Here is a 20752-nt window from a genome sequence, read left to right on the forward strand (position 1 = left end):
CCTTATGGTAATTAAATGAGATTTAATAAAGCACATGTGGATTAGTTGGTATTATACAGTGAATACAGTAAATGAAGAAGCACTGATGATTGACACTGTAAGAAACATAGTTATTATCATTCAAATCTCCCTAGTTTAACATAAATGCTCACCACAATCAAACAGTATATAGTTCAAGGATAATGCTCCTACCTGCGTCTGTACACATGCAGATACATACAGACAAGCCCTGCACTGGTGAGAGTCTGATATGACAAGCCTATTTATCATCTAATGTGAACTCTGGGTATATAATGAAGGTGACTGCAACCCATTTCCTTCCAGTATGAACCTGGTTTCAGATACTCACCACAAGCACATTTCTTATCATTACGGATATCCTCAATTCATTTATCCTACATGGCAAACGACGTTAGGCTTTCCATTCATTTCTATGGGTGACGTTATTGATGATATACTTAGTTCAGTTATTGATGTCCTCAACTTTAAATTATCATATGAATCATAATAAGTCCAGTTCATAATTTCGAAAACCCAATTTAAGATACCTAAGATAAGGATGTAATGATATCCAGCTCTCTCGATGCAATATTTTCACGATCTACATTTCACGGTACCGAATTTATTACGATACAAAACAAATGGGTGGAGTTTTTTGGTAATCCACCTCATAAGAGAAAAAATATCCCATGTTATTGAAATATCCCATAATTGAAAATCATTCCAAAGGAACAACAAAATATCTGTCTTTCAAGTCCCACAGTATTGTATTATTGCTATGACTTTTAAAACACTGAAAATTATTATTGTTATTCAAGTTCGGCAGGCCAGATTAAAAAGATTAAAGGGCCACATATGTAGTTCCCTCTATTTTTTTTAGCTCATGCTGCACCATAACTATTCATTTAAGCAAAGAAACCCAATATATTGTGATGGTCACGATATTTTGATTATTGTTGCATCCCTATTCACAAGACTATTGTGGCTTGATATTTCACAAAACAAAGGTTGAACGTTGAAAATATTTTCCTTGTGTGACTTGTGCTCTTTCTCTAAATGCTTATACGAAAATGTCATTAAATGAAGCCTGTATCCTGACCTTGGACCTCTAGTCTCCTCCTCCTCGCACTGCCATCCTTCAGGTGTTTGTTTGTCTGTATTTTGTTACAGACAGGAATGTAAGAAGCTACGAGAGGAGCTCAGAGAGGACCACGAAGAGGACAAGACCAATGCTCTGGCTCAGCTCTCCCAAACCAAAGACCAAGAGCTGAGTAACGCACGGGAGAGCTGGCAACGCAAAGTGGAGGACCTACTAGAACAGGTAACCACAACATGACACAAAAAATCAATTTGTTTAGCAAATGCCATTAGTCTCCTTTGGAACACTGCCATAAAAAAGACAGTACAATCTTACATTATCATAAATGTTTAAAAGAAAGCTATTAGTATGCCATTTAAAGGTGCACTTTGTAACCTTGTTGGAGCAGATTGTGCCACTTGCTTGTCTCTATGAAGATAATATTGCTTTGCCAAGAATGTTATCGCCAAGTAAACTAATCTATCTTGTGTTCATTCAATTGCTTGCTTCCATAGTTAAATGTCATACTGTGGATTATTTCAGGGTAGCCTCGGGGTCTTAACCCTCTCAGGCTCAAATTAAGTTTTAGTATCAGGAAAAATCTGATATTTGGGGAAAATTATAATATGGGGTAGTAATATACAATTCTGACTTTTTTATCCTTTGTAAACAAAAAAAGTATTTTGCACTTCTGGCAGGCCGTTTGCGTGTAGCCATTCTTGCACAGTCTGCATTGCCCACATTTATCAGCATGGATGGGAAAAAAGGCTCTTGAGTAAAAAAAGCTCATATAATATGGATGTGGAGTAAGTAGGTACTTGGAATTTAGCTGTTGCAAATCTGCAACGCCTGCCTGGAGAGGGTTAAAAGTCTTTAAAATGTCTTAAATTTCATGTTTCTAAATTAAGGCCTTAAAAAGTCTTAAATTCTGTTGTCCAAGTCTTATTTTTTTCTCAAAGATCTTAAATTTCATTAGCCTTTTATTTTGTATACCTAGCCAGGCTGCAGTGCAAAGTTAAAAGGAGGGAGGAAAAAAAAACTATGTGAATGAACGTCTAATTTGGAGTATGCACAAGCAATACTTAGTTCATCTTGTTAGAATGTTATAAATTATTTTTTGGCCATTTTACAAGCAATACATTCGACTATAAATGAGTTCTGAATGAGATTTTATAATGAAAGTATTTTTTGTTTAAAGCAGTGAGTAATGCTCATTATTAGAATTGGATTTGGTGTTTTTCACCCGCATAATGGGTGTGATGTTGGTCTTAATTTCCATTTAAGTGGTCTTTAAAAGGTCTTTAAAAAGTCTTAAATTTGGGGTAGTCAAACCTGGGGAGACCCTGTATTTCTGGAAAAGACAAATCTCATCTCAGTGCATCTTTAATTTAATTGTGTTTAATCATACAGATTTCAGATTTTTTTTTTATTTTTCCCTTTTCTGTCAGTGTAAACGTTTGTCACTTTTTCTTCACCGCTGACATTCATCCACAGGACAAAATTTGCTATTGGCTTTTTGCTTTTTCAAAATGTTATAATACAGTCTACGGCTTAACGCATTCTGAAATCTCTCAATTGGTGCCGCGGGCCAGGTTCATCTTCTATTCAATGAAATCTGTGCAGAAATGCTCTTGTTATTCTTTCAGCAGTATTGGCTTCGGAGAGCTGAAAGAGGCTCCTTTGTGAAGCTGTGTCCTTGGTTTCGTTGTGTGGCTGCTGCTGACTCCAGTGTTGGCCCATCACTGAAGCCTGACACACATCGATCGCACTTACTCACAATACAGTTCTTATTTCATAGCCTTTCCCGCCGACTGACTTAAGACCACAAAATGATGAATATGCATTTTGTACAGCAGCAGAAATGAAAGATGGCTCTAGTTTAATTGATGTAACAGCTGCGTGCACCTGATTTACTAAAGCAAAACACAGCATTTCTCACCCCATTTAACACCAAACATGACAATTATTTTACTCTGAGCTTCCTCCTGCCTCACTGAAGATTTGGACAAGTGCTCATTATTTTCATTCTGCAACACTGGAGATTTTGGTAAACTCTGACCTGCCTGTTTTAAATATTATCAAACTATCTTTGACCAACTTCCTGTCTTATGAAATGATTTAGTTGTGGCTGTGCTATTGTAAAAGTAGCAGTAAAGACCAACCAAGATCTTGGAATATTATGAGCATTTAAGCATGTTTTTGATAATGGTTTTACTTCTCGTATTAAGGCCAAAAAACAAACAAAAAGGCAAAAAATCATCACAATTTAGTTGATTGATCAGAATTTTCTTTTCAGTTTGGACTTTTCTGATTAAAATTTCTTAATTATATCGACATAATAAAAAATAAAAAAAACACACAGATTTTACTACAGTTTTTTCCTTCAAAACCTGAACACCACACTTGCTTTCACAGATAGGATTGGCTGTAGACCTTTTGTTTGAAAGGACCAAAGTACTGGTACTTTCATGAATTATAAAAGTAACCATTTTCTACAGAATGTCAATCTGTCACAGTATCTTTTATTTTTAAAAAGTACAGCCTAGGGATTATAAGCCAAGTGAATACACAAAAAAGTAGCCAATTAAATAAAAATACCAAAGCGGTATTTCATATAAATTCTTATCTGCATGTACTTTTGTAAGAAATTATGTGTCACAGCACACTCTGTTAACTTTATTCCACCACCAACAAGAAGAAAATAGCAAGAAGCGATTGTCAATCATGGATGAGTGATAATGCGGGCACCTCTTGCATACAGGCTTAGAAAATGTGCAATTACTAATGGAACATAAGTCTGTGAAGTGCTTGCCTGTATAGAGTCACTTAAAGGTTCCCTGGTGTTGTGTTATCCATGATTATTCTTGGTTTCTTATTTATGTTCATTATGTTCAGCGTTGGATGTTGTTGTGTGGGTTTATGTTGTTGTGATACCTTTAAATCATGAGAAGACATACGGCATTTCTCCCATTCCCCCAATAAAAGAGTCAACACCTGCTTTCAAATTACGTGAATTTTAAGAAAATATGAAACTGTGATCCTATTGACTCAACAGTTTGGAGTGGAGTGGCTGTAATTATCTTGTCTGTTAGAAAATCAATGGAGGGAAAAAGGCATCATTTCGACCCTGCGGGACATCCTATGTGTTTGTACAGACTCACTGGTGCTCAGAGGAAACACTATTCCTGCCACAATACATTTCACATATTGCTCTTTTATGGCCATTTGGCTTTTTTCACATTTTAATTTCACACCTCTATGTTCAGAGATTGCTTTCATTCACACAACTCGCTACCTAATGAACTCTGCTTACTTAGATTGGATACATATTAGTTAATCGTGTTTTGCAAAAGCCAGATACAGTGGTTTGTGTGGGAGATATGCACAGTGTTTAAAATTAGAAAATGTATAAAAATGTGCATCCAGGGCAGCACTGTTGATTTGTACTAATGAATTAAACTGGCTCATAGATACACTGTATGATTTGGTGATGTGGAAAATATGTAATAGACTGTTCAAAACAGGTTGTTTCTAAAAGGACTTTGTTGCAGCAGTATGCAGTTTTATGAGATGGGTTACAAATCATATAGCTAAGGCGTTCCAAAGATGCCAACTCAGTGGCTTGCAGTTCTTATTGTGTGGAGCAAATAGGATTAACTTTACAGATCGTCTTTATTTTCTACAATAGTACTTTCCACTTACAAAAGCAACATCAAATGGCTCTCCGCTGCTCTTTCATTCAAATACAATAGCTTCTTGTTAGCTGTATTGAAGCAACCTTGATCTAATTTATACAGTGTAATTCTGTATAATTTAGGTATACTTTTCTCTTAGGTATTGAGCCACTCCTGCTTTGTACAGAGACCTGTCAGTTTGAATAACTGAAAGAATATAGAAGTCCGACTGCTGCTAAAAATAAACTAATGGTAGTCAATCTGGGAATGGTTGACCCATGAGTCTCCACTCAGCATCTCAATCTATAAAACTGCTCCAATAAAAACACTTTCTGAATACTGACCATTTTTCAAAGAACAAAACTCACTGGCAAAAACACATTTAGGATTCGATTGCCAGAGGCTACTACCCTTTTAATGTTTGTTTATCGCTAATTGACTCCCACCCGCACATTTCCTTTTGCTTTGCTGCAAATGATTAAGATAATTTAAAAGGCCAAATACTTCTTTATACCATGTAAATTATACTTTTATCGCCGTATCAAGATTTAACAGATTAAGTAAAGCTCCACCTGCTTATGGTTTTATAACTACGCAATCACAGGGACAGCTCCTCCGTTTTCACACTCAAGCAGCCCCAGTGTAACCTAATACCATTTACTTTTTTTGTCCGATAAAGACTTGGTAACAAAGATACGATCACTAAAATTCAGTGACTCTAGCTTACCCCCCTCATGTTTTCCAAATTACTTTTGATCTGTGAAAACAGATCTTAGGATCAACATTCTGCTGTGTGCATCTAAGTACAAAGTGGTTTGGATAAGTGCGCATGCTAGTTGTTGTTGCATTACCGTAATGTCAAAACTTCACACCTCTGGCCTCTGTGAGTTGCAATAAGCACTAGTCATGGTGAATAATTACAATGTTATCATGTATTAGGAAAGTGAGGAAACGTTTGGATGGACTGCTGCAAACCATTAAAAATGAACTAGTTCTGTTTTCATGTTTTTAAAACAGTAAAACATTTTAAAGATTGCTTTTGTTCAAGTGTCCTATTTTAATGTGTTAAAATGAATAATTTAGTTGCTCCTGTTTTCCGCGTGTGGTGCAGATCTCGCTGTTGAAGCAGAGTCTGGAGATGCAGTTGTCCCAGTCGCAATCGTCTCTGCAGCAGCTGCAAGCTCAGTTCAGCCAGGAGAGGGAGCACCTGAGACTGCAGCTGGACGAGCTGCAGACGGAGCACCAACGCAGACAGCACCGCCTCCAGGAGAGCCACTGCTGTGCCCTGCAAGAGGCCGAGCACACCCGTCAGAGGGACCTCAAGGTATGGACTACAAAAACACCCATTACCCGCAATGCAGGACCCAGAAATCACTAATACCATGAGACATTGGCACTTAAAAACATACTTGGGTAATTCTTTACTTCTTTCATGCTTTAAACTTAACCCCTGCTTACTGAGACTGGTATTGCTGTATTTATACACATTACAGATTCATTTGAAACCAGCAGAGGCTCGTGTCTGCGTCTGAAAGATCTCTGCTGCACTGTCACCAGACTAGCTATGATTATATTAGTACTTAAAGCTTACATCTGTTTTTCTTAGATTTTTTTCCACCTGCAGTTAAAAATATTTTCCTAGTCCCCTATAAACCCCGGATTTATCAAAACAGACACTAACTGCGTTCTCTTGTATTGACTATTTGATGCGTGTCCCATGAAACCGTGCATGACATCCTAATCCGATTGTAGTTCGATGGAGTCAAGGTTAGAGTGGCACAAACTCATCTCCATTACTCACTGACATCAAGTCTAGTGTTTCCATTTTACACAGTCAAAATGTGCATCACAAACGCACCACTCTCGCCAAGAAAATGTTCCTCAATTATAATCCTTCCATTTTAGAGTCAAGGTCGATTTGGAAGAGCTATACATCGTAAAAAAACAAATCCTCCTTTTGGTCCAGAGCCCTAATTGTATTAATGCTGTGAGGAAGCTAAGAATAAAGAGACTTGGGGTGACTTCCTCAGAGTAATTTGTCATACAGCGAGGGTAAAAATAGACTGATTTTGACATCAGCCTTTTTTCTTTCTTGAATTTTGGATAAAGGGTTTAAGGTAGATTCAGGCAAAAACATAACTAGAACATGATCGATAAATAATGATTAAAAAGTGTTGAGATATTTGGTCCTGGGAGGCATTATAATTTATAAAAGTAAGTATTATGCATTGCTACACATACGCATTATTGTACACATGCTACAAATCATTACCAAGAAATGAAAGCATATTTTCATGTTTAATAATTCACAGCAGCGAGTTAATAATTGAACTATGCAATAAGTATGGAAAGTTCTATCTTATAATGCAAAGAGAACAAACACATCCAGGATATAGTAGATTAAAGTAAGAATTAGTTTGACGAGTTCACGACAGAAGCTCCAGAAGCCCCGTTCATTATTTAGTACGTAGATGCTAATTAGCAGCTGTAGCTAACATAGTCCCTAATTAAAAAGATAGCAAAGGCAAATGTTATTTCCCAACTTCGTCAAAGACCATTTTAAGCTGTACTTTGAACTACAGTCCCCCGGTGGCTGATAGAAAGTGCACTTGGTGTTAGCAGCAACAACACTCTACTGTGCTATCACTTTAATAGCAAATTATACGCCCTGTTGGCCCCTGTTACTAAATTCAGATTACTACAGTGGGCATAGAACCAGTGTTGTCACAATGCAAAAAACTCTATTTCAATATAAGGAAATAGGGTTCTCAGAAGTATTTAAAAATCTATACTAAAACTACTAGGGATGTAACAATAACCAAAATATCGTGATATCGTATCGTCAAAGTTCTCACCATAATATCATGGACCATTGCAATATATCGAATCACAAGAGTTATGGTGAGGCAATAGCTAAAAAAGACAGGGAACTACGTAAACCATGATCCTTTGCTCCATTTCAGTGCAGACTACATGAAGAAATAACAGTTCCAAGCACTTTTAAGTCTTAGTTCTTGTCAAGGCATTTTAAGAGGAAAACGTAGCATATTCAATTTTGCTAACCTCCACAAAATATCGCAATAAATATCGTACTGTGAGATGTATCATGAAAATATCGTACCAAGAGATTTGGATATTGTTACATCCCTAATTTTGAGCCTCCCCACCATATCGTGAGCTTTCCCAGTAAATCACGATAAGTATCGTACAGTGAGGTTCATACCATGATAATATCGTATCTTGAGACTTGGATATCCTTTCACCCTTAAACTACTGTTAAAACGAGATATTCATTTCAGTATCAATACAAAAAATCACATTCACATGACAGAAGTGAATAGCTTTAGAGCACTGATTTCCAAAGACTGGGGCGTGACCCCCAGGTGGGTTGCAAGAGATTTTTTTTTTTGGGTCGCCTTGTCACGATCTGCATGTAAGGTCTGCAGTATACTATATGCAAATATGCTACTTACGGATCACTTTTATAGCTGGTTCAATGACTGTTTTTCATTGTTTAAAACTTGAGTAATTTGAATTGTTCAGAGAGACACGATCAGTGTCAACAATAAAATATCCTCATTAATGTTCAGTAATGGTCAAATCCACCTTTATTTCATGATTTATGAATAGTGTTTATTGACTTGAGTCAAAGGTTTGTGACTTTTAAAATATGGGTCCTCAGAAAGTTTGGGAAACACTGATTTAGAGTGACCTTGAGCTGTATCAGAGGAAGTATAAGACCACATAGACTGATATACGCCAATGGACTACAATTGAGGGATTAAACAGATATAAGGCCATATGGTAATATAACAAGATAATATGTTGAAAATCCCATTCTGTTGTCTAAAGAAAGAGTTTCTCGGTATCATTGTGGTTCCTTAGTATCAAGAAATTTGAAATTTTAGTATCATGACAACACTATAAGGAAAAGTCGTAATAAAAACATTCAAAAACATACACAAATGCATAGTTTAATCTGCCTACAGTTGTGCTTTTGAAATCATTCGCTGACGAGGCTTGACTGGACCATCTCTTAGTCGACCATTCCCTTGTTCTTCTTGCCTGTACCGTCCTCACAGCTTTGCACTCATTATGACTCTTTTACGGCCCCAGTGTGTTTATATTTCTCACAAAGAGAAAACTCAATTTGGCGGAGTGCAGGCATTAGAGCGATGACGGTGCTGTGTGGATGGCTCTCAGAGATGGCTGCCACGTTCAGACGGTGTTGCAGTTATCTCCTCACAGCTCACAGGCCGTTACTCCCTCAGAGAAATCAAGTTGCTACAAATCTCTGCTATAAATTTAGCCACACACATTCGCTTTCAGGCTTCAGTTTGTAGAAAGAGAAAGACAAGTAAAGACACAACTATTGTCTTGTCTCCATATGTCAACTACTGACAGTTCATAAAGGTTTGCTTCTTTTTTGGGGCTGCAAAGATTTATGGTAGTAATGGTGACTAACTGACTACTAAAATAATCAGTGTCTAATTATACAGACCCCAGAACACATGCCAGAAGAGCTTGTCTAATAAAGATTGTGGATTTATTAATCAAAATGTAAAAAATAATACTTGTGAGGATTATAAGAATTTATATGGAATACCAGCGGAAAGGAGAGGTTAGTGAGTGAGTATTTTTTTTTGTATTTATTTGTAAATAGGCTGATTAAATTCATGGTTATTCTGTCGTCATATAAATAAATAGTTTCCTAGTACTTTTTATGGCAAGATATGTATTTAGTCAACCAAGAATTTCATTACTACAGCCCTAATGTGATGAAAATGGTACCTAAAATGATTAATTCTTGATTCTGGTGGTATTTGAATCTCTGAATATTTTTTCCTCTGCAGTGTTTGTTGTAACAGAATCTGTCATCAACCAAATTATTACAGCTTAATGTCACTATTGCAGAGGAGCCCCCAAAATTATTATTACCACATTTTTCGGACTATAAGGCGCACTTCCTTGAATCCTTGAATTAACAAAAAAACAATGTATAAACTGGTGCGGCTTATTTATTAATTCGGTTTGTGTTTACTGACCTCGAACCGATTTTATGTGGTACACTGCACTCAAAGATCTGTCAAAATGTTTTAGTATGAGTTTGATAAGCTACGCAGCCGCACCGCTTGATGGATTGTCAGAGCATTAAGGTTACTGTAGTCAGGAGCCTCTCAGAGTCGTGTCCTTTAATTCGACCACGCAAAAGGAGCGAGCTGTTTTTTCAGTGCTCATAGTGTATGCAAATTAGCCATGTGGTTTTAAGTTTCATTTCTGTAAAATGTAAACAAATGTGAACAAAGCTGCATTTAACAGATTATTGCTCAATGTATATTTGAGTCCTCCTCGTAGGAAATAAAAAAAACAATTATCCACCCATATTCACATTCAAAATACACATTCACCAAGACAGGGAGGCAACACCGGGAGAGTTACACCACGATCTGCCAATGGATTGTGGATGCCTAGGCTAAAGTATCAGTCTCAAGTGTCATCCGTTTGTTTCGCTTAATGCTCCTTATAATCCAGCGCGCCTTATGTATGAAAATAGACGAGAGAATTCCTTATAGTCCAAAAAACACAGTAAATGTATAGTTTAATTTATCTTAAAATGATGTGGAAATGATGATTTAAACACTTAATAATATATTTTCACAATTTCCTTGCTGAATTCATACACAATTCCTAAATTTTTATCGGACCCTCAAATGGTCAGCAGCTCTATTTGAACAATGTTATATATATTTTTTGGCAAAGTTTACTCAACAATACCCACCTGTCTCCTCAGAGCTTAGACTCAAATGGCTTTTTTAACGTTATCTCCCCAGTGAGCAGCCTCTCCTTTATCTGTAATGGACTAGTGCTGCCTTCTGCTTTGGGCTGAAGGAGCTTTGAATAAAATAGAGATCATCATAATTCAGTGCTGAGTCAGACCTAGGAACAGGGCTTTTTACGACTGTTTTAAAGTGTCTGTTTGGAATTCGCCGCACGGATTCGCCAACAATCCCAGCTTTGCACGCTCCTAAGCCACATCTTTTCCACTTCCCACTCGGCTTGAAGTTGTCCTTGGGTCCTGGATTAAGACTTTCTTCAAAGCATCTGGATCAATTCTGCTCCACGTGGCATTGTTGCTGTTCCAGTAGCTGCTATAGAAAATACCTAGAAGCAAAGTACTCGAGCTCCACTGTCCACAAATAGGACACAAGGGACAGGAGAGGATGGAAGCACACTGTGGTCAGTTTGTAATTAAATGATTCTTAAAGATTAGTGGCAAATGTGAGCTTTGTTTAAAAGGTATGGGTGTAGTTTAAAAGTACCACTGATCAATAGAGGAAATAGGCAGCTGACTGAAAACTTACTATGCTTTTCAGTAGTTGGTTTGAAGTTTGATTCATAGTTTTAGAGCTACACAAAAATATAAAAATGTGAATTATGAGAGAAATGTCAAGTGTGAAATTGATATGACAAGTTTCATTATAATAGAGCCTGGGAACTTGTCATTAAACTGAAAAAGCAGCATCAGTGTAACACCTCTGCCTCAGTGCTGAAGAGAATACATAATATTTTTGTCTTGACTCTAGCTAACGCTCGTTTACAGGCCAGATTTTTTCCCATGTTCATAAGTGAAATTTGTCTTGCCCCGGTACACATTTATTACTCTTAAGGTCAAAATATGTCTGCTGCGTGCTGTCTGCATTTAATTATAAGGCATTTTATTGTCATATAATCAGGAAGTGTATGTTAGCATGCTTAAAAATATTGTGCACTCTCTCTGTCTCGCTTAAAGAACTAAACTAAACTAAAAAATATTGAAAGACAAGCACTTATAAAAATTGAATAATTAGGATGCTTGGAATTAAGAAGTTGCCGATATGATCCATACCTCGATATGTAGGCCATAATACGATACATACCTCGATACAGTGCACTTTCGATCCTATCCGATATATTTCAAATCGATTCGGTATGGTTCAAGAAAAAATAAAGTGATAATAAAAGTCTTTGTTAAACCACTTCTTGTGCAAATTTCATATGAAACACGTCCATTTTAATCATCAAAACAGTGAATATGTTAAATGTGTTGCATAAAAGAGTTTCCTTCCTCTGAACAAGCAACAAAACTGTAGCACTGTAACAAAATAATTCAGTAAAATATACCAAAAATACTCCTGGCAATATATCAGTACAGCAATCCATGATATCAATACTGTATCATCACATTAAACAATACGATATATTGATATTTTGATATTTTTGCACACTCCTACTCGGAATGCAGCCTTTTAAATTGAACTAGATCTGTTTTTCAAAGATAGTAAAAATAAGTTACAGCGAGTAGTCTGTTGTTTGGCATTAATTCCTCCTCACCCGCCTCTTTATTTTGCCTAAATAAATGTGTTTCGTAGTACTAATTTTGTACATTGTATATTTTTACTTGTATTATTACTATTTCACACCAGCTTATTTTTGCTACTTTTGCTCTTTGCGACTTAGTTTGAATTTATTACCACCATTTATACAGTATATCTACTCTATTTTACTTTATGTTATTATATTGTGATGTGTGAGCTACTCTGTCCAAATAATATCCCCTGTGGATCAATAAATCTTGTCTAAGTCCAGGTCTTAAGTTTAAGTCTAGAAGCTTCTGTGTATGCTGTGTATAAGCCAAGACCCTGATTGTCATGTGGTGGGTATGAGAGGGTAATACAACACTTTGGGGAGCGAGACAGCGTGCTACATGAATAGGAGATTGAATGTAGTGTCACTTTGGGAGGCCTGCTGTGCCCCATAGCCACAGCTCAGTGCCTTGTCAAATGTCTCCTCTGTGTTCTGAATATTCATACACAGCTCATTTGCATATCAGTAAATGCCACAGCTGTTCCAGTGTTGATGTGCTTTTAATTAATAATTTCCAAAATGTCACACTAATATTTTACCTGCAAATCATCAGCGTGAACTTTTAGGATGCTGACACGACCAGTGACGAGGCGTGTTGATTAAAACATCATGAGATACTTCCTGTCAATTATTTACACTTTCTCTTTTATATATTCAGAACAGACAAAAGGTGAGGAAAAACAAACACATGTAGATCCATCGTTTTGTTTAATTTTTTTTTTTTTCATTGACTTAGATCAGTTGCAAAATATCAGACGTTTGCTTTTATACTGCTGCTATGTATGGAGATTTATATTGATTTCTGTACACCTAGGAAAAGGTGCAGTTTAGGAAATTATGTACTCTGAAATAATGAATTAAATTATTAGATTTTATTTATTCATTCAATTTACACATTTATTATGTTGCTTGCTAAAGTACACATACAGATTACTCTTCTCCGATTCATTAATTCAACGTAAGTTTAGATAATTGCCATCTTTTGTCTTGCCCCAGTAGAGATATATTGTATAAGCAGCTGTTAAGGTCAAAATAAGCCCGCAGTGAATTGTCTGCATCAAATTTTTTTGTCCAAAAATCAGGAAGTTTTTAGCATGCTAGTTGTTGTTAACATTACCATAATAGCAAAACTCCGCTCTGGCCTCTGAAAGTTGTGAAAAGCTTTTATAAACTCATTGCAGTGAATAATTGCGATGCATAAGGTCAGTGAAGAATAATGTGGACCACTGCAAACCGTTTGAAATTAACTATCGTATTTTTCGGACTATAAAGCGCATTTAAAATTCTTTAATTTTCTCAAAAATGGACAGTGCGCCTTATTATTCATTTTGGTTAATTAATTACTGACCTCCACTGAGTCGTGTGCTTTAGCCTGACAGAAGCTGACCTCATCAGCACATAAGAGGCAACTGTTTTTTTCAGTGCTTATAGTTTATGCAAATTAGCCGTATGGTTTTAAGTTTTGTGTCTGTAAGACGTAATCAAATGTGTGCAAAGTTGCATTAAACACATTATTACTCAATGTATAGGAAATAAAAAATAAAAAAACTTAAATTATTCACCCACATTTACATTCAAAATACACATTCACCAAGACTAAAGTATCAGTCTCAAGTGTCGTCCATTTGTTTCACTTAATGCGATCTATAATCTGGTGCGCCTAATAGTCCGAAAAATACGATAGTTCTGTTTTCTCAGGTATAGCACCTTTAAGGCCGAATTTAGAGGTTAGGTGAAGACATGCTTTTAGTGTGAGTAGATTCAGATTGGTAAAAGGACATGAATTGGAAAAATATCTTCAAGATCATGTAAGACTTTTATCTTAGTTTAATGTCGACAGCATCCAAAGACATCCAAGTGGCTCTATGATTGAAAGCTTGTCCTGAAATGCCCCCCACACCACTGTCTTTTCATTGTCCTCTTCTCATCTCTTAAACCGGTATTGTATTTTCCTGACAGCTGAGGAAAAATAGAACCGCGCTGATGATCACATGTGATTGTTGAGGCGTCACTGCTGTCAGAGGCTTTGAGAGCTGCCTTTTTCACCATGATGGTTTAATGGACACATAGACGAGGGAGGGAGGTGAGGGAGAATCGCCCGTCCAAGTCACAGCTGCAATGTTGGTGATGGATTTAAGTACAAAACTACATGTACAGGGATAATGTTTACGTCTGAAACTTGTTGGTGCAGTGAAGGACGACAATGATATGTGATTGGCTTTGTGGTATTATTACACAATAGTAAATACACAGAAATCATAACTGTCACCTTTGTGTAAATACTGTTAATAATGTAGGACTCATAGTACTCCATTTTCTAATCTAATGTTGTTATGTTGTTTCCTCATCAAAAACATATCTAGAGTTGTGTTTTGTTTCATTCACACATTTTTAACTCCTGCATATTTATCCTGAATTCTTCTCTCAAACTGAAAACACTCTGTCTCACCTTGTGATGTCATGTGGTAATACAGGAAGTGCTCCAATGTGTTTTTAAGATCCACCCACCTTTACTAGAATAATTTGGATTATTTCAACCCTGGAATTGCCAGTCTCAACTGAACAAAAGGTTAAAGGTAGCTATTAACTTGAAAACTGCCACGTCATAACATCACAAGGTGGAACAGAGCATTTTGAGCTTTTGAGATGTAGACAAACTAATAAAAAAAGGTTACTCAAACATATGTGAATGAAACAAAACATAACTTCAGGTATGTTTTTGAGGAATATTCTAACATTGCTTAAAACTCATTAGAGTCTATTTTGTGTGATAATGTAATAATTAGAGATGTAACAATAACCAAAATATTGTGATATTGTATCGTCAAAGTTCTCACAGTCATGTCGTGGACCATCACAATATATCGAATTACAAGTCTCTTTGCTTAAATTAAGAGTTATGGTGCAGCAGTAGCTAAAAAAAGACAGAGGGAACTACATAGACCATGATCCTTTGCTCCATTTCAGTGCAAACTACATGAAGAAATAACAGTTCTAAGCACTTTGAAGGCTTAGTTTTTTGCCTTAAGTCTTGTCAAGGCATTTTAAGAGAAAAAAGTAGCATATTAACAGTTTTGTTAACCATCACAAATATCGCAATAAATATTGTACCATGAGATGTAAATTGTGAAAATATCATATCAAGAGATTTAAAAATCGTTACATCTGTAATCATGAGCCTCCCCATCATATTGTGAGCTTTCCCATGATATCGCAATAAATATCGTACTGTGAGGTTCATACTGTGGCGATATCGTATTTTGAGACTTGAATATCGTTACATACCTAGTGATAATAGATTTTAATTATAACAAATGTAATCTTGATGAATTGAAATTGATTATCTAGTCAGTGAAAGAGGGTTGTCATGTCCCTCCTTCCAGTCGTAGGACAGGCAGTTTGCAATAAATTCTAAAGCGCTGATCCGTCCACGGTATTTGACAGTTATGAGGCATCCTTGATTTGATTGTATAGATGTTTTAATAAACCAGTGTCAAAAGTATTGAAAAGAGATTAGATTTAGGTAGATTAAAAGTAGGTACTAATTGGAGCAGGGATCAATTCTGAAATAAATCACCTGTCCAGGACAAAATCAGACATTTAGTTTAAGACCACATGGTAACATAAAGAAGGTGTTAGTAATTGTAGTATTTGTATCATGTATTGAGCCTATTCCTTTGTACTGGAATTGAGTTTGAAATGTTGCCACAGTCCTAAAATGACTTCCATGTTATTTTAGAATCCAGTGACTGCTATCCTGTAATCATGTGTGTACTTCTGTCTGTGCAGGAGCTGGAGGAGCGTCTTCGCCATCACCACCACGCAGAGCTCCAGTCCCTTCGAGAGGCCCATCGCCAGAGCATCGAGACCCTCAAACAGCAGTCCGAGCAGGAGCTACAGACGCTGCGATTTGAGCTGGAAGACGAGGGGAAAGCCATGCTCGGTAACACATTCCACTGCTTTACTGCCCCCTGTCTGCTGGAGTCGTTAGTGCTGTCAGTGGGACATAAAAATGACAAATGGAAATAGGAGGTTGTTAGAGGTTTCAGTGTGTACAAACTACCGGTGGGTTTTATAGACTGAGACGAGCAGAATCTTTTCCACAAATAAGTCCAACTTTTATGTGAAAAAACAATACCCGTTCAGAGCGCACTGTGAGCAGAAAAGCAGATTTTCAGAATTATCGTTTTCCGTAAAATTCACAGTGTAGAAAAGTTGTAATCCATCTTGTTCTGCTCAGTTCCAGCTTCTGGTATTGTTTTGCATGGCAGGTTGTGAGTGAGGCTTTCTCCCATAGTTTTTCAGAACTATACTACCGGTATACTACGCAATTTCATCACTATTCCCGAGGGGTATGATACTAACTGAAGGCACCAGTCTGTCTGAAACTTTGTCACTCAAGTTAGACTTTAATTTGAGCTTTATTTTAACACAATCTGACCATAAAACTGATTTAGCTGGAACTACAACAGATGAACTGATTTGACTGATTTGTCCCAAATAAAATTACAGTCATAAGCTAGATATCATGAGCCAACAGTTTTTCAGTTTGTCACTCTAGAGTTAGAGTTTTTAGAGTTAATTTACTTATTTAAACTTATTTTAATGTATGAAGGCACAACATATAGTCTCCATACTGTCAGAACATGTACAGTACATTTAACAAAGAAAGAAACAAACAAAGGACCACGAAAGCTTATATTGATCACAGGCTCCTGAAAATGTGCCATTTAAATCCATTTTGTATTGTTTCTTAAGTTTACAGACGATCTAAAAACATTTTTGATAGTTATTGCTCATGTGTGCAATGTGTCTCCATGATAACCAGAGATACAACACCCCCAGCGTGATGTGTCATTCAGAAGATAGCACATTTAGTTTTAGACTGTTAATCGCCATGGCAACAGTCCTAACATTTCTTGTCATTCTGAAACCCATGTATTGCCCCAAAATAAATGTGCAACAGTTATGCTTTGCTCTGCTTTGACCTGGCTTAGCTGCGTTTTTTCCCATTCCATAAAATAAACATCACAGGCTACTGCGGTATTCAAAACAATTCTGAATGTTACTTGAACTTCTCCATTGAAGGTGCGTGAAAAGGAGTGCATTAGCGCGGGGGTGCTGTTGAAAGCGGACCACGGACCTCTTCTCTCAGCTCTGGTCCAGTTTCCTCTCTCCTCTGCTCCTCTTTGATAAATTCACTTCCATTAACCTTCATGTCACGGCGCTGACACCGAACCTCTCCATCTGTCTCACGCTTCCCACGTCCTGACACGCGCTTATTACCTCCTCCGCTCCATCTCTGCCTTCAGCGGCCATTTTATCTGCCCTCCGTGGGTAATTATACACCGGTCACTGCGGACCGGCCATTCAGCGCCTAGGGTTCATTATTTCAGCACATATAGTCGCTGCTTTTCTTTCAGTTTCACATAAGTCTCACTTTGAAGGTTAGTCCAATAGCTTCTTTATGCTTCTCCCGATGAATCCTGTTTATTGTAGTTGGCTTTACAGGCCACTTGGGTGCAGGTAGATTGCTCTTATGTTTATCTGCCAAGGAAAACATGCTGTATTTATTACCACATAAAAAGGGGCCCGTTTTGTCAACAAAATAAAAATAAATGAAATTGTTTGCTATAATACGGAAGTCTTTTGGGGTATTCAGGCTTCTTCCTGTTGTGGTTTTCCATTAGCGTCTTTGCGGTCGGAGTTGAACCACATCCATGCGTCGGCCATCGAGCACATGAGGCAAACCCACCAGCAGGAGTCGTCTGCAGCCAAGATGGAGCTGGAGAAGGTGCTGGAGAACAACAGGTTACAGGTAAGACTGTCAATAAAAGCCTTTTTAATGTTATAGAAACACTAAAATTTACTAAAGCTGAGATTATAAATATTTGCATTAAGCAACCTGAAATTGATTCATTTTTGATCAACAGAAGGTCCTGTATGTGTGAAATAATCCTCGTCTTACCCCAATACAGATGCAAGCAGCTTTCAAGGTCAAAATAAGTCAGATGTGTAATGTCCGCATCTAATCATAGGCTACATTCAGACTGCAGCCTGAAGTGACCCAAATCAGATTGTTTTGCCCCTATGCGTCCTGTATCTGATCTTTAAATGACAGTCTGAATGACACAGATACAATTTTTTCAAATGCGATCCAGTCCACTTGGATATGTGCTCCTAAAACCGATACATATCCGATCTTTTGACATGCGACTGTGAGGTGAAAAGTGAGGTTAGCGAGTTGTTTAATATTTGGGGGGATCGCTGTATTCAGGCCAAATTGGAGGGGTCTTATCGGAACTGGGCGATTTTTGAACTGATTGCCAAAGAAATGGTTGAGCGTGGCTACAGGCGGTCCTGGCTCCAGTATCACCACAAATAAAGAGCCTGTGAGCCAAATACAAAGAGACAAAATGCTCAAACAAACAAAGCAACCGTGGACGTGTGACCTGTCAATTTTTTACAAAGAAATGGACCGTATTTTGGGAGACAAACCCAGCGTTTAGGCGACTTCTGTAAACACTGAGCACGCCCGCTGCATGTGACATCGTCGTGTCCTGCAATGCACATGCGGGACACTTTTGGGGCGTTTAAAGTTCACACTGAAGATCACATACAAGTCGCACTTAACTGGAAATGTGAATGACCTCGCAAAAAACAACATCTGAAAAAATCCGAATTGAGCATTAAGCCCTGCAGTCTGCACATAGCCATAAAGTGTTATATTGCCAGTGAAGTGTGTGGTTAGCATACTAGTTGCTAGTCTAGCCTCTGAAAGCTGTGAAAAGCTGTTATAAACGTGATGAATAATTAAGATACTCGCAATGCATGAGGTAAGTGAGGCGTAACTTAGGTCCAAAAATCACGTACTCAATTTAAAGTCAAGTCACGTTTTTGCAACAGAAATTCAACAATGAAGAAACAACTAATGTTTTACTTGCGGTTTTGACTTAATCGAAATCCAGATAATTATGAGATTGGTCTACATAACTATTACCAAATTAAAAACTGTGTGCGTACATTTAGGCATTGCATTTTTAGGTAATCACAGAACAAGATGATGTAATGTTTTTGTTTTCTAGATTTTGTTTAGCGCAAGCAATCAGATTCTGCCTCATCGGTGCTGTCTTTAAATATAGCTTTCTGATTAACCTAAATCCAGTTTTACACTTTTGGATTACATGAGCCATACACTTGTTATTTGTTACCATCAAGTGTAATTTTGCAGCTGCAGAAGAAGCCTTTTGTTGATTATAATCACCACTACATAATGATTCAGACAGAGAGGACTCATCAACACAACATGTTTTCAAACAGTCACTTAGAGAAAACAAAGATTTTACAGAGTAGTACTTTCTTTTGTTTGAAAATGCATAAAAAAAGTTAAAATATGTTACATTTCTTCTAACTCATTTTACACATACCCTGAGTCTTGAGAAAAGCTTTTCAAAGTGACAAAAATCTTGAAATAAGGTGTGCTAATTTTCTCTGTAACACTGACCCAATTGTGAGGCACTAGTTTCTGAATGTAATGAGATTCAAACTGTACGTGTTTTTGAAAAGGCCGCTACTAATACTTTGTAGGCATGCTCCATCTGAGGCTTTGTTAGACTTTAATCTGAGCTTTTTACTGCTAAACAAGTACCTCTCAAGTTATATTATAATCACAAGCCAACTCTCACCTTTTTTGTTGAAATCAAACACCTAATCAGCACAACGAATGCTTCACTTGATCACAGGCAACTGAAAATGTTTTGTTTAAATCCATTTTCAATTTTGTGACAGATTTCCTAATTTACACTGGAAAAAAACAATATCTAGGCAAGTTAAAATGACTTAAATTAAGAACATTTTACTTTATTTGATTATGTTCAACTTGACAAGTGAAATTATCTACCAATGGAATAACTGTGTTTTTCTTAATTCAAGCAACATTTTATTTTGTTTCTTATTTTAAGTGCAAAAAGTTGGTGTTTTTCTTATTTTAAGTGTAGCAAGATGTATTTTCATATTTTCAGAACAAAAAGTCTTATTCCACTGGCAGATAATTTTACTTGTCAAGTGAAATTTACTCAAATCATGATAAAACTTTCTTAATTCAAGTCATCTTAACTTGACAAGATCTCGTTTTTTTGCAGTGTGTGCATAATGTTACCGTGGTAACTGATGGACATTTTGCCATACACATAGAGTACATGTAGTACACCCCCAGCATGACGTCACTGCAAAGTATCAGTATAATTACACCAGATTTGACATTATAACATTGACAGAAGTGAAGTTTATAGATGATGTGTTAGAAGCAGGAAAAAAGAGATTAATTTTAATTGTTATAACTTGGTAAAAGGTAAGAATATTCTAGACACTTGTAGTCCCAGTGTTATCTTTCCAGACCACAAACTGATCTAGTACTAAGTGTGTGAGCCTTGTTAATTCAGTCTGATACGAGCTGGAGTAACTTTGCTGAAGTTAATGATTGCATTAGAAATGTAGTGCCGCAGTACACCATGTATCACCCGCTGATGGCTTTGTAGCATCGACTAATTTTAGACCTAAACATAACAGGCAGTTTCCTCTGTTGCAGACTTGCTTC

General features: G+C 36.9%; 1 protein-coding gene across 1 annotated transcript in view; it reads left to right on the top strand.

The window, feature by feature from the left end:
- The window catches only part of fam184ab (family with sequence similarity 184 member Ab), a 154774-nt gene that overhangs the window by 104612 nt on the left and 29410 nt on the right, over window positions 1-20752 (top strand). Inside the window, exons 13-16 of the mRNA XM_020920220.2 lie at window positions 1171-1321; window positions 5864-6076; window positions 15946-16099; window positions 17847-17974. Coding sequence (XP_020775879.1) covers window positions 1171-1321; window positions 5864-6076; window positions 15946-16099; window positions 17847-17974 — 646 coding nt within the window. The remainder of the gene's footprint in view (window positions 1-1170; window positions 1322-5863; window positions 6077-15945; window positions 16100-17846; window positions 17975-20752) is intronic.

This window comes from Boleophthalmus pectinirostris, unplaced genomic scaffold (genome assembly GCF_026225935.1).
Source record: "Boleophthalmus pectinirostris isolate CB_2022bp ecotype Guang Dong unplaced genomic scaffold, ASM2622593v1 HiC_scaffold_13, whole genome shotgun sequence".
Classification (NCBI taxonomy): domain Eukaryota; kingdom Metazoa; phylum Chordata; class Actinopteri; order Gobiiformes; family Gobiidae; genus Boleophthalmus; species Boleophthalmus pectinirostris.